Source organism: Malus sylvestris, chromosome 4 (assembly GCF_916048215.2).
Source record: "Malus sylvestris chromosome 4, drMalSylv7.2, whole genome shotgun sequence".
Lineage (NCBI taxonomy): Eukaryota > Viridiplantae > Streptophyta > Magnoliopsida > Rosales > Rosaceae > Malus > Malus sylvestris.
This window is the reverse complement of record NC_062263.1, coordinates 19,873,445-19,898,355: the sequence shown is the minus strand read 5'-3', so window position 1 is coordinate 19,898,355 and position 24,911 is coordinate 19,873,445. Positions and strand designations below refer to the sequence as shown.

The window sequence follows — 24,911 nt, the reverse complement described above, 5'->3', positions numbered from 1 at the left end:
ATTTTTCTGGGGAGCGCAATCAAAGCTCTTGGTGACTATTTATGCTCTTATTCTCTCTTTCTTGTTTCTCTATACGAACGGGAGCATATATAAAGAGATATCTAGCACTTCATATTTCTGGATTGTAGTTTTATTATGCCATCAATAATCTATATTGACAATTTGATTTCATAATATGTGAGTGTTTAGAAAAATAAAAATTCCTTATAGTATTAGTCTTGCAACCTAACCCAATCTTGTTATGTTCGCATTCATATACATTCTATGCAAACTAACTAATATTCTCATGCGAAAATTCTGTTGTAAAACTGTAAATCTAGATCATGTAGTGAAAAAGTTCTTTCTATCAATTATAACTCCAAACTACTTTCTAGCAACAGACAACTTGGTTCAGGTTATGATCAACTATTAGTCAATTAGTCAATTACAATTGTAAATTTTGTTTATACCATATTTAGGGCCTCGTATTTAGACATTGTATAAATACTTGGGGGACTTAAATGTAATTATGTAATAAAGGAATGGGCGAATATGTAAAAAGTGAGGAGTTCTTATTCTATAAAATGACCCCTCACCCTCACAATTGGGAGAGACTCATTCTCACCCTCAGAGGCCAATTCCTAGGCCCTCTTACCCCCTCTCAAAGCTCTCACTCTCAGGGCCATCTCTCCCTCAAATAAATACATAATCAGTGTGGACGTAGCCCAAACCTTGGGGTGAACCACGATACATCTTGTGTTATTTACATTTCATGCAGATTCACGGTCGGGTTTACGTTGTTCCAAGACCTCCGGTTTTATGCATCAACATTTGGCGCCGTCTGTGGGAATCGATATGAAAAGTTGTGTCGGTTCTCTTTCATTTTTTCACCTTCACCGTGAATCTGCAAAAATCACAAAAAACCAAGAACACCACTTTCTCTCTCTAAAAAATCCTGAGATACCCAGAAATGCCCATATCTTTGTTTTGAAAAAAAAAAAAAATTCATACAGGTACTTCCAAACTAAGCAATGACTAGCTACAGTCATGGACCAGGCTACTCTACCAGACCAGCTTACTCCACCGGACAAGGTTACTCAACCGGACCAGGCCACTCCACCGAACCAGCTTACTCCACCGGAAGCAACGGGGTAAGACCGTACATCAACAAGTGGGGCCAAACAAGGCATGGCTCTCCCCCAGGTGGAAATTACGGCTATGTTGCCACCGCAGACAACTGGAGTATCAGGCCTTCGAGCCCTCTACAACAGACCTTTGAGCCAGCAAGAACTTATGGCAGCTACCCAAATCAAAGTGGATACAATAGGCCTCCAGGATATGGTGATTACAGTGATCAGTAGAGCACCAACAAGCAGTACAAACATTCCAACACCGCTAGATACGACAACTATGATGACAACCCACACAACCGTAAACATAACGATGGTGCCATAGGAACAGCAATTAAGATGATAGCTAACGGTAGTGGCCACAACGTTAAGCCAAACCGTGGATCACTACTGGCAGCTGCACGTCCAGTTCGAAGGGATGGCAGGCTCAACATGCCAATGGATGACATGGAGAGAGCCCTGCACTACTTGACGGAGAGTTCAAAGCCCAAGGACAAATATTACAAACTGCAAACCCTCAGCAGTCGTCCATGCACGCGATGGCGTCAACGCTGTCGGTGAGGCACGTGTATGAGATCATGAAGGTGAGAGCACCACACCGACCAATGACACAAGCTCAATGTCCATTTGGTGAACAACCCACCTCCCTCTCCAAACCCTTATTCTGTTCAACTTCCATCCAACACTTTTGAAACCCTTTTCTTAATGACTCTTCCCATATATCAAAATTTACTCGCAACGCTCCTCCAACGATGGCTAGTGGCAAGCAAATTGTTGGTGAAGACAAGTAGCGTGCCCGGACAGAGATCGTGTACGGCCCCGAAGATTGCTACCAGCAGTCCATAGACCTACTAGAAGAGCTAGGGTTTCCCAAAGGCATCCTCCCTCAGCAGGACCTCGTGGAGTGCGGGAGGGTCAGAGAAACTGGGTTCGTGTGGATGAAGCAGAAGCAACCCTACGAGCACTTTTTTGAAGGGTCCAACATGCATGTGTGGTGACTTAAGAGCCGAAAGCTCTAAATTCAAATAGGAGTGAGGTGTGAGGTGGCCACTTTTTCTAATGCTTCTGCTGCCGTGTTTTAGTCTGTCCTTCAAATATCTCCATTCTTAAGCAGCTCAAGACCTTTGCCGTTGACAGAATGATGAACTTGTCGTTGAGATAAGATTCCTCTTTTCTTTATTATTTTACTTTATCATCATTACTTCCCTACTTCCCTAGCCACCAGAAAATGATGGAACTTTCATGATACAAACCCATACTCAAAGAAATCAGAGGCACAGTGGAAAGATACCAAGAAAAGCAAAAGATGAGATCACCGTCCGCTGCCAATGATGAAAGTAAAGATACAGATAAGTTGTCTTACAACAATACCATTATTATTCCACTTTGGCGTTGTATACCAACTGCCAAAAGAGAAAAGAGAAAGCAAAATCAAAAAGCAAAAGAGAAAGCAAAAGCAAGGAATAAACACCCCACCAAAATGATGTGATTTACTTTTTGATAGATGTATGATGTAATTTATTTTTCTTATCTCTCGGAAACATCTGTATAAACCCCATCAGAGGGTAAAAAAAAAAAATAGCAAAGCCCAAAATAAATGGGCTGGCATGTTGTGGAGGGCGAAGGCTCATAAGACCGAAATAGCACCAACCAGGTGATCAAAACTACGCCCAGTACTCCACAATTATTCGGTAACCCGCCGCTATTACCATTAACCAGGTGATCAAAAGTACGCCCAGTACTCCACAATTATTCGGCAACCCGCCGCTATTACCACCAACCAGGTGATCAAATGTACGCCCAGTACTCCACAATTATTCGACAACCCGCCGCTATTACCACCAACCAGGTGATCAAAAGTACGCCCAGTACTCCAAAATTATTCGGCAACCTGCCACTATTACCACCAACCAGGTGATGAAATGTACAACCCGTACTCTAATATCATTTGGCAACTAGCCATTCATGCCACCAACCAGGTGATCAAAAGTACGCCCTCCAAATTATACATGAGCATTACTCATGTCATTCATACATAAACATTCATGAGCATCACTCATGAAAATCATACATAAACATTCATGACCATCATTCATGTCAACATTTATGAGCATCACTCATGTTAACATTCATGAGCATCACTCATGACAACATCCATGAGCATCACACATGTCAATCAACATAAACATTCATGAGCATCACTCATGTCAATCAGCTTCAAAAGCTTCATTTACAGAGCTCTAGCTTCAAAAAGCGTCATTTACAAAGCTTCACTTGCAAAGCTTCACCTACAAAGCTTTAGTGCAGGGTATATAAATACCACTTCCGAACAACCGCCACTTTGGCCCATACATGGATTCAATTTGAAGTCTCCAGCCAACAGACTCTATTGACCGAAGACTTGGGGGACTACACTATACACCATATATTGGGCCTCAACTGGGCCTCATGAAAAATACTTGGGGGACTCTAGCCCATTATTTATGTATTGAGGAGCGAGCCCTTATTTTATAAAAGGGACTCATTCACCATCATTAGAGCACCATCAACTCTAGCCCATTATTCATGTGCTGAGGAGCGAGCCCTTATTTTATAAAATGGACTCCCTCACCATCATTAGAGAGCAATGCCGCCAGCTGAGCAACCGCCTCGCCGCGAGTATCACTCCTAGCCCATCACTTATGTATTGAAGAGCGAGCCCTTATTCTATAAAAGGGACCCTCTCACCTTCAAGCGCCACAAGTTAAGCCAACAAAGGCAACAGTAGCCACGAGCCAAACGGCCTCGCAGCATATGTTACTTCTAGTTGAGCATCATTTCAGATTGAGCACCGCCTCATACCGAGCATCAGTTCAAGACAACATCTAGTTACTTCAGCCCACACATGGACTGAATTTCAATTCTCCAACCAAAAGACTCTCTTGACTGAAGACTTGGGGGACTAGTGTTTATACCATATTTAGGGCCTCGTATTTAGACCTTGTATAAATACTCGGGGGACTTAAATGTAATTATGTAATAAAGGAAGGGGTGAATATGTAATAAGTGAGGAGTCCTTATTCTATAAAAGGACCCCTCACCCTCGCAATTGGGAGAGGCTCATTCTCACCCTCAGAGGCCAATTCCTAGGCCCTCTTACCACTTCTCAAAGCTTTCACTCTCAGGGACTTCTCTCCCTCAAATAAATACATAATCAGTGTGGACGTAGCCCAAACCTTGGGGTGAACCACGATACATCTTGTGTTATTTACATTTCATGCAGATTCACGGTCAGGTTGACGTTGTTCCAAGACCTTCGGTTTTGTGCATCAACAAATTTGAATACGGTTGTATGTAATCATCCATTCTAAATCGACAAGCATGCCAAGTTTTCAAAACACATAACATATAATTATAAGAACAAACTTATAAATTTTCCAAGGCAATCTAAACCTATTTTGTCGGTTCACATCCCCAAATTGCATGATCTCCCTCCCATATTCTGCCTAATCCTATTTTGCCGCCTCATGATCTCCCTCCCATAATATTTCTATTATTCCACATCCCTCAATTATCGGTTCACATCCCCCAATTGCATGATCTCCCTTCCAATTGTTGGGAGTTATATATTAGTTAAAGTGTAAATAGTAGTTTATTGTCCCACATTGGTGAAGTACATATGTAATACCAATTGTAACTCCTATATATACTCCACTTTGGAGATTAATGAATATATAAGAAATTTCCAAATATTGTCATATATATTTTTTGTATTTACCATGTTTAGTTTAATATTGGTATTTACCATATTGAGTAAACTGCTGATTTGCCTTCTGAACTATCACCCAACTTTCAATTTCCCCCCCTGAACTTTTTAATTGGAAAATTAAGGACTTAAACTAATTTTTTTGGCCAATTTCCCCCTTACTGTTAGTTATTAATATATTTCATCCAAATTAACGTTAACTCTTATCATGTGCAAACCACATAACTCTCATTTGTGAAAAAAACGTTACTTCACTAGATATTCAGACACAAAAGCTATAGAATCACACATATTTGCATAGGTTTATATTATAGAAATCTAAGGTTTTCAATTATTTTAAAGAATGAAGAGACCGAACTACCCACACATGTTATGCACATACTTCAATTTAATAGAAATTTGGATGGAATGAATAAAAATTAATAGCAGGGGGCAAATCGGCCAAAAAAATTAGTTTAAGTCCTTAATTTTTCAATTAAAAAGTTCAGGGGGCAAATCGGCAATTTACTCTTACCATGTTTAGTTTAATATGGCATCAGAGCAGTTCGTTCTTGATGACCTGTGTGCTTTAATTTTGTGCCCACATTTTTCGTGATTTCCTTCGGTAAAAAAAAAACAAAAAGAATAGTGCCGCGCTATAGTATAACACTTGCTACAGTGTGCATGAACAATGGTCTGCTTTGTGAACAGTGATCCTCTACAGTGCTATGCTACAGTGCCGTGAACAGTGATGCTACAGTATTCTGGTAAATTATTTTCATTCCACTGCGTATCTTTTGTGCCTTTATTGTTCGTGATTTTGTTCAATGGCTCAATATAATCATAGTGTTGTTATGCATCTTGGTGGAACAAATAAATAGATAATTGATACTGGGGCCACTGATCATGTGACTAGTGATCCTAGAGTGTTTGATAAGTTATGTGACTATGTTCGTGATCTGTATATTACTAGTACAAATGGAGCACCTTCCCTTGTGAAGGGTGAATGCACTATCTCTCTGACTCCAACCTTATCACTGATTCGTGCTTTACTTGTTTATGATGTTAAGTGCAATCTTTTGTTGGTTGGAAAACTTCTTGATACCTTATATTGTTTTGCTCACTTCTACCCTATGTATTGTTATTTCAAGACATTCAAACTCAGAAGATAATTGGTCGTGGTAAAAGAATAGAGGGTTTGTACATCTTGATTATGGAGGATATTATTGTTTCTGGTTCAAATAATCATCAAGTTTTAAGTGGTAAAGTGGATGACAAACATCAAATTTGGTTGTGGCATCGACGATTGGGACATCCATCATTCAGTTATATGAAGCATCTATTTCCTTCTTTATTTCACACTTGTAGTGATTCAGAGTTCAAGTGTGAAACATGTGTCATGGCTAAGAGTCATCGTGCTTCCTTTCCTGTAAGTGATTCTAAAGCTATTTTGCCATTTGATTTGATACATTCTGATGTGTGGGGTCCGGCGAAAGTTACTTCTAATGGATTCCGTTGGTTTGTTACTTTTATTGATGATTGTACTCGGTTAACTTGGGTGTTCTTAATGAAGAATAAGAGTGATGTTCCGTTACTTCTTCAAGAATTTTGTACAATGGTGTCTACTTAGTTTCAGACCAAAGTTAAGGTCTTCAAGTCTGATAACGGAGGAGAATATGTGAATCACACTTTGGCATGTTTTTTTCATGATCATGGTATTATTCACCAGACGACTACTCCGTTTACACCCCAACAAAATGGTGTGTCCGAACGGAAGAATCGTCAAATAATGGAGGTTGCTCGCTCCTTGATGTTGGATAAATGTGTTACTAATCATTTGTAGGGTCATGCTGTTTTGGCTGCTGTGTATTTGATCAATCGTGTTCCAAGTAAGGTTCTTGATTTTGGAACACCGTTTGATGTGCTACAAAAACATGTTTATCTTGTTTCTGTATCAAAGCTTCATCCGAAAGTGTTTGGGTGTATTGCGTATGTGCATGTCTACTCTTATCAGCGGAGTAAACTTCATGCATGTGCTCTTCGGTGTGTTTTTATTGGGTATGCTAACAATAAAAAAGGTTATAAATGTTATCATCCTCCGACTCAAAAAACTTATATTACCATGGATGTCACATTCCATGAGGAATTTTCGTATTTTGTGAAGCCTTCTTCCGACTCTCCACTTCAGAGGGAGAGGGGGAGTGAAGTGCAGATTCGAAGAGATGATATGAATGATGTGTTACAAGCAGAGTTGGGAATATAACCTATTATGTTGCGTGATACTGATCAATCGGCTACAGATAGTGATCGGTCACCTGTCAGTCCAGGAACTATTTCTACTGACGACAGATCAGATGTGTCCAACGAGTTGTCTGTTAGTATGTATGACGAATTACCTTCTGATGATCGGTTGCCTGCTGATGATATGTCTAACGAGTTGCCTGATGATGGTTCGTCCAGTGATGATTCTTCTAACAGTTTGGTACAAGATGGTGGCATACATGAGGTAAATTCTAATGATTCTTCTACTTATCAGTTGCCTCCACGAGCTAATCGTGGAAAACCTAAAGTACAATATAAGTTTGATATGCATGTCAAAGCCAAATATCCTATCAACAATTATGTGTCTACTCATCATTTGTCCAAACCATATGCATTTTACATATGTCAAATATCTAGTGTATCAGTTCCAACAAAATTGCAAGATGCTTTGTCTAACCTTAAGTGGGTTAATGCCATGAAAGTTGAGATGGAAGCTTTGGATAAGAATTCTACTTGGGATTTGATTCCTTTACCAAACGGGAAGAAAGTCGTTGGATGTAGACGGGTGTTTATTATTAAGCACAAAGCAGATGGTTTTATTAACTGGTATAAAGCCAGATTAGTTGCTAAGGGTTATGCTTAAACCTATGGGGTGGACTATCAGGAGACTTTTGCTCATGTTGCCAAACTTAATACTGTGTGTGTTCTTCTGTCCTTAGCAGCAAACCAGGATTGGCCTCTGTTGCAGTTTGATGTTAAGAATGTTTTCCTTCATGGTGATCTTAAGGAGGAAGTTTATATGGATCTCCCACCCGGTATTGGAACATCTCCATAAAAAAGTGTTGTATGCAAGTTACGAAAGGCCTTGTATGGTTTGAAACAATCTCCTAGAGCGTGGTTTGAGAGGTTTACAAGTTCAATGAAGAAGTTTGGGTATATCCAGAGTCATTCAGATCATACTTTGTTTCTAAAACGACAAAATGGTAAGCTAACTGCATTGATTATTTATGTTGATGACATGATAGTGGTTAGTGATGATCAGAAGGAGATACAACGCCTTTAAAAGTACCTAGCTACTGAATTTGAGATGAAAGAATTGGGTGAATTGAAGTATTTTCCTGGAATCGAGGTTGCACGATCCAAGCATGGTATTTTTCTGTCTCAACAGAAGTATGTTTTTTATTTGTTAGCTGAAACAGGTATGTTAGATTGCAAACCTGTTAATACTCTGATTGAGCAGAATCATCGTCTGGGCTTATTTCCAGATCAAGTTCCTACTTATAAGGAACGGTATCAGAGGCTTGTGGGGAGATTAATTTATTTGTCTCACACTCGCCCTAACATTTCTTATGCAATTAGTGTGGTAAGTCAGTTTATGCACTCACCTAGTGAAGCTCATATGGATGCAGTAACCCGTTTTTTGAGGTACTTAAATATGGCTCCTGGCAGAAGCCTGGTTTTCTCCAAGAATGGTCATTTGAATGTTGATGGGTATACAAATGCAAATTGGGCATGTTCTATCACTAATCGGCGATCTACATTTGGATACTTTACATTTGTGGGTGGTAATTTAGTTACTTGGAGAAGTAAGAAACAAAAAGTGGTGGCTAGTTCAAGTGTAGAAGCTGAGTTCCGTGGTGTGTCTCATGGTGTATGCGAGTTGTTGTGGTGGACAAAATTGTTGAGAGATCTTGGGTTTAAACCCAAAGGTGCTATGAAACTTCATTATGATAACAAGGCTGCTATTGAGATTGCTAAAAATCCAGTGCAACATGATCAAACAAAACATGTGGAGATTGATCGACATTTCATTAAGGAAAAATTGGATGCTGGAATTATTATGTTTCCGTTTATGGGGTCTGAAGATCAACTTGCTGATGTTCTTACTAAGGCTATGTCTAATAGTGTGTTTTCCAACTCGCTTGACAAGTTAGGCATGCATGAGGTCTTTGCACCAACTTGAGGGGGAGTGTTGCGAGTTATATATTAGTTAAAGTGTAAATAGTAGTTTATTGTCCCACATTGGTGAAGTACATATGTAATACCAATTGTAATTCCTATATATACTCCACTTTGAAGATTAATGAACATATAAGAAATTCCCAAATATTGTCATATATATTTTTGGTATTTACCATTTTTAGTTTAATATTGGTATTTACCATGTTTAGTTTAATACCAATTGCATGCTAATCCTATTTTGTCGCCTCATGATCTCCCTCCCAATTGCATGCTAATCCCATTGCTCATGACTTCCCTCCTCTATTCTTCACTCGCGCCATCCGATTTCAGTTTGATAAGAATTCTTATTTATCTTGTAACAATTTGGCGGGGTCTTTCCCGCTCAGAAACAATTTTGACGATTTCTATCCCCAGGTTTATTTATTAGGGTTCTTGCACTCTTAACTGATTCTCATCCACGTCTCTGCCTCTATCATTTCTCTCATTTCTCTCACTCTCATGATTGTCTCTATAATTTTGTAAAAGCTGCACCACAAGCAACCAGGTTTATTCTTACCAATGAATTCTAATGCATAGCATATATGTATTTACATTTAACTTAAACTTGGTTCTTTTTTTTTCTTTTTTGTGGATGCCAATGATTAGCCAAAAAAAGGAAACGACCTCTTGTGTCAACAAGAATCCCGCCTCTGCCATCCCAGTCACGGTCTACATCTGTTATTAGAGCTCCTCCTCCTACTTTTCGTTAAGAGAGGAATAGGCCTGATATTTTGAGGCAGACTTATCTTTCTCGCACACAATCTCATTCTATGGGTGGTGCGACTGGGAGTGATGCTCCTCAGCTAGAGCCAAGAAACATTGATCCTCCATGACCTTGGAGGGGAAACACCATACCTTCTTTGCCCTGTACTCGTTCCCAGACCATGAGTGGTGCAACCGAGACCTCTCTTCATCGTACTCAATCCCAAGGTGCAGCAAGATCCCAGCTTGATGATACTCATAAGGATTTACCTACTGAAGCACCTGCTAGAAAGAGGAATGCAGTTCGACGTCGACACGAGAGTAAGAAATTTAAAAAAATTAATGTTATATACCATGATGATCAATGTCATTACGTTATACCAATTATCATTATGCATACCAAACATTAGACTACATTAGCTATTAGTCTAGTCTAGTCCATTCCCACCTAAGAATGTCAAACACCCCCTTAAGTTTCAGCTGAGTCCGACATGAAATAAGCTATACATCGCAGCATGTAATCCATAAACTAAAGGAGTAGTATAACTACGAGGATTTTTTGTTGCAGAAGGTACAAATATGGAATAAATCTGAAAGAAAGTACTGAATTTTTTGTTGCAGAAGATACAAATATAGAGTTTCTGGCATCACATATTGTGGCAAGTCATAATTAAACATGTTCTTGATTGCATATTAATGCCTTTTTGCTTTTCCATTGTAGGTGTAAATGGTTTTGTACCAAACTTACCAGATGAAAGACCAGTGTGCGGGGCATGTCGGTTGGTTAAAACGATTAGTCGTTATAGACCCAGTGCATAGGCGAGCAACTGATAAAGTTGTTGATAGCTTGTTGGCACATGATACCGGGGCTATTGTTCGCCAACACTGCCCAATGAACACAGCATATTGGAAAAGAATGTTTGATGAGTTGAAGTCAGACTTCGTCTCGGAATCACTGTTGTGGAGCCAAAAAATAATCAAGTGGCGACACGTAGATTTTTAGGTGAAGAGGACAAAATTACCCTCGAGACGCACTGGGTTTCCTACACGTGAGCAGCAGAGAATCATCCATCAACCGAGTCAAGAGTGCCCAAATAGGTAACAAGTTCAAATTTATCTCATACATCTTTACTCCATATCCTTTACAAGGAAATCATTCCATAACCTTCAAAACCTTCCATATAAATTAAATTAATTAGGCTAATTAATGGATTAATTCCTAATTAATACATTAATCACCAAATTAATCACCATTACACCCCAAAAAACATCCAAGGGCCGACCACTCTCTTTTCCAAAGAGGGCCAACCATGCTCTATTTTCTTTGAAAGTCTAGGTCCACACTCTTGCAAAACTCCAGAAACTCTCTAAACACTTTTCTCTCAAAATTCTAACTTTGACATCAGAGGTTCTCCAGTCGAAGCCCTCAATTCATCGTGGGCGCGTGAGGCTTTTGGCCTTAACCAAAGGTGTTAATTGTTTTATAGGTGCAATTTTGTCCAAGATCAAAGAGGAAGAAATTTGCATCCACAAATTGGTGCTTTCATTGAGAGAAGAGTCACACACTCGTAGAAAACTCTCGCATAAAAAGATTTTTCTCTATTTTCTAGTCCACTTGCATTTTTTCATACGTTCTTATTATTAGAATTTTTTTTTTTTTTTGCAAAGATTCTTTGATAAAATGTAAAAGAGAAATACAATGGCTAGAAATTTAAAAAATTCCACGAGTGAAAATTCCAATATTCAAGAAATGGGACCACGGCGATCCATAAGACTAAATGTGATCTTAGGGGGAACGGCACCACCACCACAAGGTTCCACCACGGGAACCACCGTGGTGGCTACCACGATAGCCACCCGTGGCGAGGTCCATGGTGTCACCACTACCACAACCCTAGTCGTGCCACCAAAGCAAGCCCAACGCGAGCTTAATACGTCGCCAAGCTGAGCCCAAGCCTCGCACTCGCGTGCATCACACACCGAGCAGCCCACTCTTGCGACCCAGCTTGCTCCCGCTGAGCAGCCGACTCTAGTGGCCCAGCCTACTTTTGCAGAGCAGTCTACTTCCGCAACCCAGCCTGCTCCTGTGGCTTTTCAAATAGCCCAAGTCGGCCCAAGACTATCTCAACCATCCGGACTTACCATCAAGCCGGGGGAATTTTCACCACATTTGTTCGCGGATTTTACATTTCCCAACTCAAATATCGCACCTGGAGCCCACCACACTTCCACTGCTCAAGGAGGCATATTCCTTCCAAGCTTTTCCAATCTAAATTGCGAACAACACTTGTCTCAACAAGTCAAAGAGTTGACGAGCGTCCTTGCACAACAGACAACCTTGGTGAATCAACTCTTGCAACACACCGAGATCCAACGTGCCTCGGACAAGGTGTCCCGAAGTAGGACAAGAACAGATGAACCTTTCCCCTAGCGTCCCGGCAAGCAGCCCATCAACCAGCCATGATCCAAGCGTTCTGGCAGTTTACGCTCCCGCCTGGGTCCTTGGGATAGCATATAATCTCGTCTTAGCACGTGGAGGAGCGTGCATTCCCGATCAAGCCTATGGACGAGCATACGTTCACGGTTGAAGTCACACTCCAATTATCAATATGGACAACCTTCCAGGCAAAGTGTTCATTCACAACTAGGCTCGCAAGGAGTACTCTCCACCTCACATTGGAGTAGGCAGCACGGTAGACGAAGAAAAACAAGTCTTCTAATGGTTGAGATGTTTGATAAAAGGCTGTGGAAATTGCTAAGGTTACATGAATGGTGATGCTTGAGGCTTGGAGTAATCTTTTGGACTAAAATGGAACTCTCTGGGCTTTTTCCTGGGTGATTATATCTTATTGCATTTTCTCTATTTCTCTCTCTGTGTTCCTTTGAATCCTCTCTCCAATGGCTTATCTCCCTCTTTATGTAGGTGAAGGGTTCTTCTCTAGATTTCAAGGGAACATCCCTTTGTGGCTTGGTCTTCCCTCATTTTCTCCCTAGCTATCATACTATTCCTTTTTTGGTGTAAAATAGATGCACTGTTGAGACTTGCAGGTTGCTTTTTCCTGAGGCGCTGCTTTCCCAGGGCGGACTTCCGCATGCGCTAAATCTGGTAGCATGCCTCATAGCTTTTGCGCGTTGGCTGTCTGTGCAAGCTAGGAAGGGAAAGTCGGCATTAAATATCTAACTTGCTGGGCTTAACATGCATTTAATGCAAGAATCTAGTTTAATCCTACCTAAGGGGGTTGGCTTGCTAGGGAAATGGATAAACTAGGCTAGTTCTTTCTCAATAATGCCTGCGTGGAATACAAAAGGTATGGGCTTGGATCTTTGGCCTCCTAAGTAGCCAAAACTCTTCCATGACCCCAATTCAACGTAGGCCTGATAACCTTTCGTAACCATCCACACCACAATCCACTTGGCAAGTCCCGATTGTGTGACTTGGGCTTAGCATGATTTGTAGCTAAGGAAGCATGGCATGATGAATAGGCATGAGCATGTGTGAACATCTGGCTTAATCATTGCAGCATGACGTGCTTGTAAATATATTCTTCGTTGATCCCGTGCCTTGGCATGTGCTTGGGCTTGAATGTAGGCTTTGCATGACAATTGGGCCTTGAGACTTGATTGGATTGGTGTATGACATTTTTAGGCCCCAACAGTTGGTAACTAATTTACTTAGGATATTATTCATGCAGGTTTTGAATTATTAATCATCGTGTTTGAAATTATCTAATTGTTTTGATGATTGGCCACCATTAGGATATTTAGAAAAGTAATTTGATGCAATCTTGGCGGAAGGCTGTCCCTGAAATTGATTGAGGCTTATTCTGGTTAATATGTGTAACTTCGCTTAAGATGAACATCACGTCTTAAGGGTTGCATGGTTTTTTAAAAGGTTTTCATAAAGCTTAATGAGTCTTCATCTTTAGATTCGATCTGGACACGACAGATGGGTTGCACGTTTGATATACATTCTATGTTTGAGGGTCCAAGTAGAGCATTCTTTAGGAAAACCTAAACTGTTTTCTTTTATTTTCTTTACTTTGCTAATTTATTTAACTATTTTTATTAAATTCATTTTTATTATTATAAGTCATAAAATTAAGCTTTTCCAATTTTACATAAATTATTCATTCAATCCCTATGAAGAATGACCTTATTAGAGATGACTATACTACAATTACCTTATACTCTTGCAAGTATTTTTAAGTGTTTTTATCCTTTCTTTTGCAGGTGGTAAAAATACTATCAAACCGGACATGGACACATTCTCAAATCAACAGAAAAAAAATAGCCATATTCACAGTGCCCATGAAAGTATGTGTAAACTATCCATAATCCTCATAAAAGACGGATAAAAACGTAACTAAATTGATCTCCTGGAAAATGGGTACATTGTACAACGAAAAACTAATGATACATTTATTCATAACAATGAAAAACTAATCTAACTTAAACTACCGATCGTTGATGGAGAAAGAGAAACACATTGCATGAGCCAACTTAACTATGCCCATATCTGCAATTGTTCATGGCATTTAAATTTGCTGAACTTTGATCTTAGTGGGAAAGCATATATATTAGAAGTTGGAAGCAAGATCCTTTCTATAATTAAAAACCCTCTAACTAATAATTAAACTTGGTAGGAAGTCTGAAGGTTTTAGGATATTAAAGTATGTGAGTATTCATACTATTACATGCTTGAAGGGTGTTCCAATTTGATAAGTTCTTGAAAATCTTTCTCCATCTCTTTTAATTCCCCCAGGCCCAGCAGACTGCTGATGCAAAACCCTAATCCACCCAAACAAACAGTTACTTGCCCTCTAAGCTTCTGATGATCCTCTATTAATCCAGTCATGGTGGCAATTTTGTCGGATAATTCATTGGAATTTTGAAGAAAAGAATCTACAAGGCATTCAGTCTCTTCCTTGTCTGAATCCAAAACCCTAGAACCATTTTCTCTTGCTGATAATGTTCCCGACTCAATGTCATGTTTGCCAAGGACTGCAAGAGACTTACTGGAAGCCAGCTCTTGGAGGCATTGCAGAGAATTCCCAATTTTTTTCTTGAAAATCTCCAAATCTTTCTCGATCCCCTTCATGGGTTTTCGGAGTTCTTCCGAATCAAGTTCGGAGCACTGTAACACGAATGATAGAGATTCTATTATGTTGGACATGATAATGGAAAGATTCCCCGTGTTAGATAAAGATCTCAGGAGCTTGTCATAACAGGCACCGTTGAAAGGGATGAACCAGAAATTAGGCTCCAGCTGAGCTTCTTCAATGAACTTCTCTAACTTGTTGACGTGGGATTTCAACTTGTTCTGTTTCTGTCTCAACTTTGGACCCACTGAAGCGATTTTGTTGTCGAAAATAACTAAATCTTTGATACATTCTTGAAGGGATCCCAGTCCAAGTGAAAGTTTGAGTTTTGCCAGAGTTGCTGCTCTTACAGGGGATGTGAGAATCTCTACGGTGATGAAACAGATCAATCCAATGACAGCCTCTGTGATTCTAGCGATCGCAAAATCGAGTGGAGGGCCATAATGTCTCCTGCCGAGTATTAGTAGTGCCCCTACAGCTGCTGATATTCCACCAGCTTGGCCATACATCCTGCTGTGCCTCAGAAAGCTTGTCAAAACTAACCAAGGTAGAAGAGGTAAGAAGCTCAAGTCCTCAACTTTCTTGAATATGAAGCAACACAAGATCCCGTAGATTGACCCCATTGCCGTAGATTGCGCTCGAGCATTTGCGAGAGTGAATGTTGCTTGTCTTCCCCTGACAAAACTTATTGCAATTGTGAGTCCTGCCCAATATGCTTCTCTCTTGTTAAACAGGAAACCCAGCTGCACTGCAAGGCCTAATGAAAGTGAACACTTAACTGCAAATCGTAGACTTGTTTTGCTTGGTATAATGCACAAAAGTCGACAGCTCCATTTGGCACAACAATTGCTTTGATTTTGTGAACCGCTTGAGCTTTCGATGCGGGAGCACTCATGCTTGCATTCTTCAACAGCCTCGGTATTTTCTTGGAGAATTTTCAGACAATCAATGAAAAAGAAGGCCAATAAATCCTCTTGAGAAATGTTTTCAAGGGACCAGAAGGCCTCATCCAAAGATCTTTCCTTTTTCTTTCTTGTGTAGAACGGTGCAAAGTGCTCAAGTTGCTCAAGCTTGTCATGTATTGGCTTTTTCAGGTCGAGTAAAGCGTCCGCTTGCAGTTTCTTAATCATGGCAACAGGAAAGGAAGGGCATGAAGTTGCAGCTATTGCAATCCCTCTCAAGGGTATTTCAACTTCCTGCAATTTTTCTCGAACAGAGAAGCGACTACGGTTGAGGATATTTCTGATTGTTGGTCTCTCCCACAGTAAGGCTTCCTGTCCAAAAGGAAACCACATTGGCTAAAATCACAATGTAAGTAGCGAAAACCCAAGCAGAGGATCCAAATCTTGTACAGAAGGTAGTTTTACCTGTTTATGTTCAATACTTCGAAGGAGCTTTTCTCCTACTTCAGCCAAGGGCTTGGCCTGTAAAATAAAGTCAAGTGCAGCAGAGCTGTCTTGAGACAAGATTGCATCTAAGTACAAGTCGAACCTTTTCCTAGCATTCTCGGCATATTTTTGGCACATTTGTCTCACCTGTAAATGTTGCAAGCATTGCCGTTAGGCTCATCGTGATTTTGGGGCGTTACAAGAAATAAAACAACTTTAAGGTAATATATCGCTCAATTTGCGTATTAATTCTTCGCAAACTGTTAGTGTAACTTGAATCAATGAGTGTTTTGATGTAGATGGAGCTGTACAGAAAAACAAACGATGAACAAAAAGCTGGAGAAAACGAATGGTTTCTTGTTCTTCTCTCTGCAGAAACTTTACAGAGGAATATTTCTTCTTATATCAGAAAAGGAGCACTAGCTTGCTTTACATTAACTGAAGGTCCTTAACTTGGGACCACATAAACTATTACATTTCATCCTAGACACACATCTTTCTAATTTCATGGATCTATCAACACATGGCACTCATGGCCTTTTTACAAAACTAGACATTTACACTTTGCCTCATTCTGCACAAGTGGATACACCAATTTAAACAAACTTATTCTAAAACTTTTCAGCTCAAATACTTATAGTTCAACACTCCCCTTTAAGTTTTGAGCTGATTTCACACCAAGCATATCTCGAAGATAGTTGAACCGATCCTTAGACAAAGGTTTTGTGAAGATATCTGCTACCTGTTTTTCAGTGGGACAATACACCAAATCAATGATTCCTTCTTGCAGTGCATCCTTAATAAAGTGATACCTTCTATCAATGTGCTTTGTCTTTTGATGGAACACAGAATTCTTTGTAATAGCAATGGAAGATGTGTTGTCACAGTGAAGAGGAGTAGCTACAGTTTGTAATTCTCCAAAATCTTCCAAAACAAACCTTAGCCATATTGCTTGTGTAGTTGCTTCTGAAGCACTTATATATTCAGCCTCTGCAGTTGAGAGTGCAACGCAGTTTTGCTTGACTGAAGCCCAGGAAAACACACCACTGCCAAAAGAGAATGCATATCCTGATGTGCTTTTGCTATCTTCCAAAGAACCACCCCAGTCACTATCACAGAAGCCAATTAAGCAAGCTTTTCTTCCTTTCACATACTCTAAGCCATAATCCAGAGTTCCCTTGATGTATCTGAGAACTCTCTTTGCGGTTCCATAGTGTTTGTTGGTAGGACAGTGCATGTATCTGGCCAATAAACTAGCTGCATACATTATATCCGGCCTTGTAGCAGTGAGATATAGGAGACTTCCCACAATGCTCCTATACAATTCATCACTTGCAGATCCACTTCCATCATCCTTAGTTAGCTTCTCAGTAGCTACCAGAGGAGTTGAGACAGTCTTTGCTTCATTTAAACCAAATTTACTCAGTAAAGAGCTTGCATACTTCTTCTGATTAATAAAGATGCTGGAATCTGTTTGTATCACTCCCATCCCAAGAAAGTGGTGAAGGAGACCTAAATCTGTCATCTCATACTTCATTTTCATATCTTCTTTGAACTCTTCTAGCATTGGTTTGCAACTACCAGTGTAGACTATATCATCTACATAGATAGACACAATTAGAATATCTTCTCCCCTTGCTTTTATATATAGAGTTGGTTCACTCAAGCTTTTCTTGAATCCACACTGAGAAAAATAGCTGTCAATCTCTCCATACCAAGCTCTCGGAGCTTGTTTTAAACCATAGAGAGCCTTATGAAGTTTGTACACCTTGTCTTCCTTGTTTTTCACTGCAAAACCTTCAGGCTGCTCAACATAGACCTCTTCTTGTAGAACTCCATTCAAGAAAGCCGATTTCACATCTAACTGATACAATTTCCAGCTCTTTTGTGCAGCCAAGGCTATTAATGTTCTAATGGTATCCAACCTAGCAACCGGTGCATAAGTCTCATTGTAATCCAAACCAGGCTTTTGTGCATAGCCTTTTGCAACCAATCTTGCTTTATTCTTCAACACTGAGCCATCAAGATTTAACTTAGTTTTGTAGACCCATTTAACCCCTATAACAGGTTTTTCAGTTGGTCTGTCAACAAGTTTCCAGGTGCCGTTCTTTTCAATCATAAACAGCTCATCCTCCATAGCTTTTAACCAAGACTCATCTTGTTTGGCATCCTCATACTTCTCTGGATCCATGATACACAGATTGCATTGAGCCAATACATCATTCAGATTTCTCCACTTCAATGGTGTATTATCAAATGCTTGATTTTGTCCTTCAATTACATTTGACATACTTGAAGATTCACCTAAGATAGGTGACTTGAATTGAGGTTCATAGTCTTCACTATTAGGAGCTCTTCTAGACTGAGATAGTATAGGTGATGTAGGAGACAACACCATTCTGTCATTGCTCTCTGTGCTTATATCACTGTGAATAAAGCTTCCAGTATTAAGAAGTGTTGACCCTGAGTCCTCTTCCCAATTCCAGACAACTTCTTCCTCAAATACAATGTCTCTTGATAAGAATAACTTCTTAGATAATGGATCAAATACCCTATACCCCTTTTCACAAGTTGCATATCCCACAAATACTCCTTTTAAGCTTTTTGGTTCAAGTTTATGTCTCTGTTCACTTGGAACATGAACATAACACAGAGATCCAAATACTCTCAGATGGGCTATTCCTGGCTTTCTACCAGAATAAGCTTCAAAAGGTGTAATGTTGTTTAAAGCCTTTGTGGGGCATCTATTCAGAATATATACAGATGTATGCACAGCTTCTGCCCAGAGAAAATATGGCATCCTCTTCTCATGCAACATAGATTTCGCCATTTCAATCACTGTTCTGTTCTTTCTCTCCACTACTCCATTTTGTTGTGGAGTATATGCAAGAGTAAATTGTCTTTGTAATCCTTCCTTTTCACAGAACTGATCAAATTCTGCAGACTTGAACTCCCCTCCTCTGTCACTTCTCAGAGTCTTAATCTTGAAGCCACTTTGTAATTCTGCCATAGCTTTGAATTTCTTAAAACAGCTGAATGCATCTGACTTATATCTCAAGAAATAGACCCAAATCATTCTGGTAAAATCATCTATCAGCAGCATGAAATACTTATTTCCAGCAATTGACTCAGTCTTCATAGGTCCACACAAATCAACATGAATCAGTTCAAGTGGAGCAGTTGCTCTATACACTTGATTTCTAGGGAATTCTTCTCTGTGCTGTTTACCAAATTGGCAACCTTCACAGACTCCATTGTAATCTGCAAGTTGTGGCAAACCATGTACCATTTCCTTGTCTCTCAATTGTTTGAGACCACCAAAATGTAGATGTCCAAATCTCCTGTGCCAAATCTCAGTGGAGTGAGTGACACTAGCTTTCAGCACCATTTGATTCTCAGAGAACAAAGTCAGTGGATAACACCTATTCATTTTCTTTTTCACTCTCATAACCAAGCATTCTAGTGATGGACCATCATACACATTGCACATTCCACCTCCAAACACCAAGAAATATCCATGTTCATCCATTTGACCAACACTGAGTAAGTTCTCCTTTAACCCGGGAAGATACATTACTTCTCTAACATATTTTCTCCCTTTATTTGTATCAATAACTAAAGATCCCATTCCTGCAACATTCACAAGATCTCCAGTTGGCATTTGAACTTTACCAGCAACATTTGTTCTAACCTCAACAAGCAAATCTACATTTCCTGTCATATGATTGCTACAACCACTGTCAATATACCACTCTCCATTCACCTTTGGTTCTGTGACAGTGTTGTTTGCATAAAACAGATTCCCTGTCATCTCCAATTGACTTGCATTATTTGCCTTTTGCACTGACCTGCCTACATTGCACTCTCTAGCCCAATGCCCAAATTTATCACAGTTGAAACACTTTGGTTTCCCTTTGTATCTACACTCACCAAAGTGATACTTAGAACACACTTTGCACTGAGGCTTTGCAACCTCATGACCCACTGACTGAGATGCATTTGCACTCTGATAATTGTGCGAATAAGATTTCTGCTGAAATTTGGATTTTGATTCCCATTTCTTGCCTTTAGAATTCCAATTTCTCTGAGTTCTAGATGAACTCGAATGACCCCCACTCTTGTTCTGCTCCTTTGGATTCACAGAAAATGAAGAGAATGCTCTCTCATTTGCATCAACCATATGCAAATCAAACCGTTGTTCTTGACTCTTTAAGATTGCAACTACTTCCTGCAATTCTACAGTCTCTAGACACTTTGTATTTTCTATAACCAAACAGATAGAATCATAAGGTTTACTAAGACTAATCAGGACTTTCTGCACTAGTCTCTCATTCAACAAAGATTCACCAAATGTTCTCATCTGATTAATTAGATCATTCAACCGTGTAAGATAGCTAGACAATGACTCATCATCTCGCATCCTAGCATATTCAAATTCTCTTCTAAGATTCTGCAATTTCACCGATCGTACCTGATCACCACCATGATACTCTCCATACAACAAATCCCATGCCATATTCGCTGACTCGGCATTGGCGATTCGAGGGAAGATTTGATCCGAGACTGCATTCTGAATGATTCCCAAAGCCTTTGCGTCTTGCATCAACACAGCTGACATTTCTTCATCTCCATCATCCTCCGACGATCCTTCAGACTTCTTCTTCTTCGAATCAGACGTTTTAACTCCTTTCTCCACCAGATTCCACAACCCATGCGATTTGAAGATTGTCACCATCTTGATTCTCCAGAACTCGTAGTTCTCACCGGAGAAGATTGGAGTCCTCACTTCCGAGCCTCCAGATCCAGACATGATTTTGATCTGAATCGACAACCTTCACAGAGTTTCAAGAGAGTTTCGATTGAGCTCGTTAACTTCACAGATTTACGCCCAGATTGTTAAATCCAACCTGGCTCTGAGGCCATGTTAGTGTAACTTGAATCAATGAGTGTTTTGATGTAGATGGAGCTGTACAGAAAAACAAACGATGAACAAAAAGCTGGAGAAAACGAATGGTTTCTTGTTCTTCTCTCTGCAGAAACTTTACAGAGGAATATTTCTTCTTATATCAGAAAAGGAGCACTAGCTTGCTTTACATTAACTGAAGGTCCTTAACTTGGGACCACATAAACTATTACATTTCATCCTAGACACACATCTTTCTAATTTCATGGATCTATCAACACATGGCACTCATGGCCTTTTTACAAAACTAGACATTTACACTTTGCCTCATTCTGCACAAGTGGATACACCAATTTAAACAAACTTATTCTAAAACTTTTCAGCTCAAATACTTATAGTTCAACACAAACATCATATACCAATTTGCTAGAAAAATAATGGAATTACTGGGTGGATGTGAAGTTGAAGATGAAGCCATGAAGCCATGAAGGAATATAGAATAGATTGATTTTCAGGCAACAGTTCAAAGAATATCAGGATATATTCCTCCACTGACCCTTCTTTTTTGGGTGTATTTTCAATATTTTTTAAAATTAAAATAGAGGATTAGGCGATCACTTTTTTTTGAGGAAAATATTATTTTTACTTAAACTTTCCAATTGTTAACTAAATTTTAACTCAGTTCATTTAGAAGTTATGTTAAAAGTTTGTATCTTATCATTTTCTTACCTCAAGAATGCCTTTTATAACCAAAACAGGAAAAAAAAAAACCGAAAGATTATAGGGACTGCATGAGTTGAATCAATGTGAAGATTTTAAGAATACGAGATTCTAAACTACTCTAATATAGGGATCACATGAGTTGAATCATTGGCCTAACCTGCCTGAAGTTTGAACTGTGAAAACTTTGCACTCATCGTTTACAAGATTTTTAGGATCCATACAAAATGATGCAGACATATGGAAGACAAACAACACATGTTATAAATGTATACATATAGTTAGATGTATATATACCTCGTCGTAGGCAAGGTAGGGAGACAACACAGCCGCCAGAGATGCCTTCTGATAGAAAAACAGGTTGGGAAACAACATAGCCCCAACAGATGCCGAGGCTCCAAGCATAGTACTCAACGACACCTGAATCGGGTGCATAAGTACCAACTCATCAGCTTCTGCACAATGAATGGCAGTGCCTACATACACAATCACAATCTGCCCGAACGCAATCCGCTTAGACATCAAGTGGGTTGCTCCCGGCAGTGCCACAACAAAAGCGCACAAAGCCACTGCAAGGGATGATACAAAGTAACTGAAGTGCGCTGGCCCTATTAGCCGGAGGCTCAGGATTGAAAGGATCAACACCTGAATACAAGCGTAAAGCGCATGCCAGAAGCCTCTCAGTGCCTCCCCCAGCGTCGCTTCTGAGACGATGAGGATTGTGGTGAGGTAAGAGTATGCAGGGTAGGCTACTAAACGCCTGAGAGGTTGTGGACCGTAGAGGGTGGTGGTGTAGACTATGGTGCAGGCTAAGATGGTTCGAAACGCTGCTCGTAGCGTCAGGCACCAAACGGCATAGGTCCAGCCCATCCTGGTGGCCGAAACCATTATCCGAAATGTTGTGAGCCTGCAAGTTCCAACGGCGAGCTACTAACAAGCTAAGGTGATGGGCTCTAGCATAGGAACCGTTTTAATTCTTTAAACTTAAAAATACTAATTGTTTGAGCTATTTTTTTATTTGTAATTGTTATAACCTACTCAATATATACACATTGCCGCGTAGTTATACTGGCTGCACTTTATTTTCATACTTGGCATGCTTACCACGTGGAATAACTCGTATTCCCAAAAGTTAGCAGCCATTTACTATTTTTCACATTTTTCATCTCCCTTATCGGTGTTAATTCTTTTTTTTTTTTTCTTTTCCGCCACACCAGCTTGCAACCTCCTTCATCCTTCAATCATTCTGGCTCTTCGAGATTCAAAATTTTCAAACACAAATACCTCTTTAACTCGCCCACCCAAATCGAAAACTAATTGTGTTGGGTGAGTCGGAGTAACAAATTGTTCAATCGGTGATGGGTTGGTCAACTCCGCCTGTGTAAGTTTATCTTACATTGCCGGTCCCAAGCCAGAATAAAGGAGGAGGGGGAGGGCGCCAGGTAGTCGACAGCCGGCACTCCACAGTTACGTCGAATCCTTATGACAATGAATCCAGAACGAAATTGCGCTAAAGCTAGGACGTCACCCGTAAGTGGCGCGCTGTGTGGCCCGAGCACAGTGATAAGTGAGTAAGGGTCGCTGTATCTCCATCGGCACCCGGATGCAGTGTTAAATGAGCAAGGGGGCCATAGAAACTTCTTTTCGAACGACTCCACTCAAAGTTGTTTGGGAGCATATGCTCCTATCAACTTTACACATGACACACAAAAGAAGTACTTTGATCCTATTAGACGGGGGATGGTGAAGAAGCTAGGACAGAAGGGTAGAGTTCAAGAGAGTAGAATGCGTTTAGGAACGTGGAATATAGGAACCTTAACGGAAAAATCTATGGAAGTAGTGGAAGTTATGGTGAGGAGAATGATAAATATTATGTGCCTACAAGAAACTAAGTGGGTTGGTCTTAAGGCAAAGGATCTAGAAAACTCAGGGTTTAAGCTTTAGTATTCGGGCACAAATAGAACGAGAAACGGTGTTGGCATCATTGTGGACAAGACATTGACACAAGATGTTGTAGATGTCAAGAGGGTAGGAGATAGAATCATGGCAATCAAGATTGTAATAGGACAAGAACTCATCAATGTGATTAGTGCGTACGCACCTCAAGTAGGGTTGGATACGAGTTCAAAGGAGAAATTTTGGGAAGACCTTTGAGACTTGGTGCAAGGAATTGCTCAGACGGAGAAGTTATTTATAGGAGGAGATTTAAATGGACACGTGGGCAGGGAGACAGGCAACTATGGAGGTTTTCATGGTGGCCATGGTTTTGGGGAGAGAAACGAGGATGGGGAAGCTATCTTGGATTTTGCAATGGCATATGATCTCTTCTTAGCCAACACCTTCTTTAAGAAGAGAGAAGAACATGTGATCACCTACAAGAGTGGGTTGTCAAAAACACAAATAGATTTTCTTCTAATGAGGAAATGGGATCGTATAACTTGTAAGGATTGCAAAGTTATACCGGGGGAGAGCTTGGCTAATCAACATCGCTTGTTGGTGATGGATGTACATATCAAAAGAGTGAGAAAAATGAACAAGACTTGGAAGTGCCCAAGGACTAGATGGTGTAATCTAAAAGGAGAAAAACAAGTCATTTTCAAAGAGAAAGTAACCACCCAGTGTGTGTGGGATAGAGAGGGGGAAGCTAGCCAAATGTGGGATTTCATGGCTAGCTGTATCCGAAAAGTAGCAAAAGAGGTATTAGGAGAGTCCAAGGGCTTTGCTCCACACCGAAAGGAATCTTGGTGGTGGAATGAGGAGGTACAAACAAAGGTGAAGGCTAAGAAGGAATGTTGTAAAGCCTTATACAAGGATAAGACCGATGAAAATGATGAAAGGTATAGAAGAGCGAAGCAAGAGGCGAAGAAAGCTGTGAGAGAAGCTAAGTTAGCGGCTTATGACGATATGTATAAGCGACTAGATACCAAAGAAGGAGAGTTGGATATCTATAAACTAGCTAGAGCAAGGGAAAAGAAGACAAGGGACCTAAACCAAGTGAGGTGC

General features: G+C 40.1%; 1 protein-coding gene and 1 pseudogene across 1 annotated transcript; one reads left to right on the top strand and one right to left on the bottom strand.

The window, feature by feature from the left end:
* Positions 1 to 446: 446 nt before the first annotated feature.
* Positions 447 to 1,809, top strand: LOC126620225 (uncharacterized; annotated as a pseudogene).
* Positions 1,810 to 14,144: 12,335 nt separating this feature from the next.
* On the bottom strand, positions 14,145 to 22,796 carry LOC126620223 (uncharacterized). Its single transcript, XM_050288735.1, has 3 exons — positions 22,206 to 22,796; positions 16,265 to 16,432; positions 14,145 to 16,171 (listed from the first exon to the last, which is right to left on the bottom strand). Exons 1-3 carry the CDS (start codon positions 22,794 to 22,796, stop codon positions 14,489 to 14,491), a joined length of 2,442 nt encoding a protein of 813 aa, XP_050144692.1. The 3' UTR covers positions 14,145 to 14,488.
* Between the last annotated feature and the right edge of the window lie 2,115 nt (positions 22,797 to 24,911).

Bases quoted from the DNA above. Each gene is read 5' to 3' on its own strand.
- LOC126620223 (XM_050288735.1), bottom strand. From the start codon at position 22,796: ATGGTTTCGGCCACCAGGATGGGCTGGACCTATGCCGTTTGGTGCCTG. The intron at 16,433-22,205 runs GTATATATACAT...CAACATTTACAG, and splicing joins CCTACCTTGCCTACGACGAG to GTGAGACAAATGTGCCAAAA. The intron at 16,172-16,264 runs GTAAAACTACCT...CCTTTTGGACAG, and splicing joins GAAGTATTGAACATAAACAG to GAAGCCTTACTGTGGGAGAG.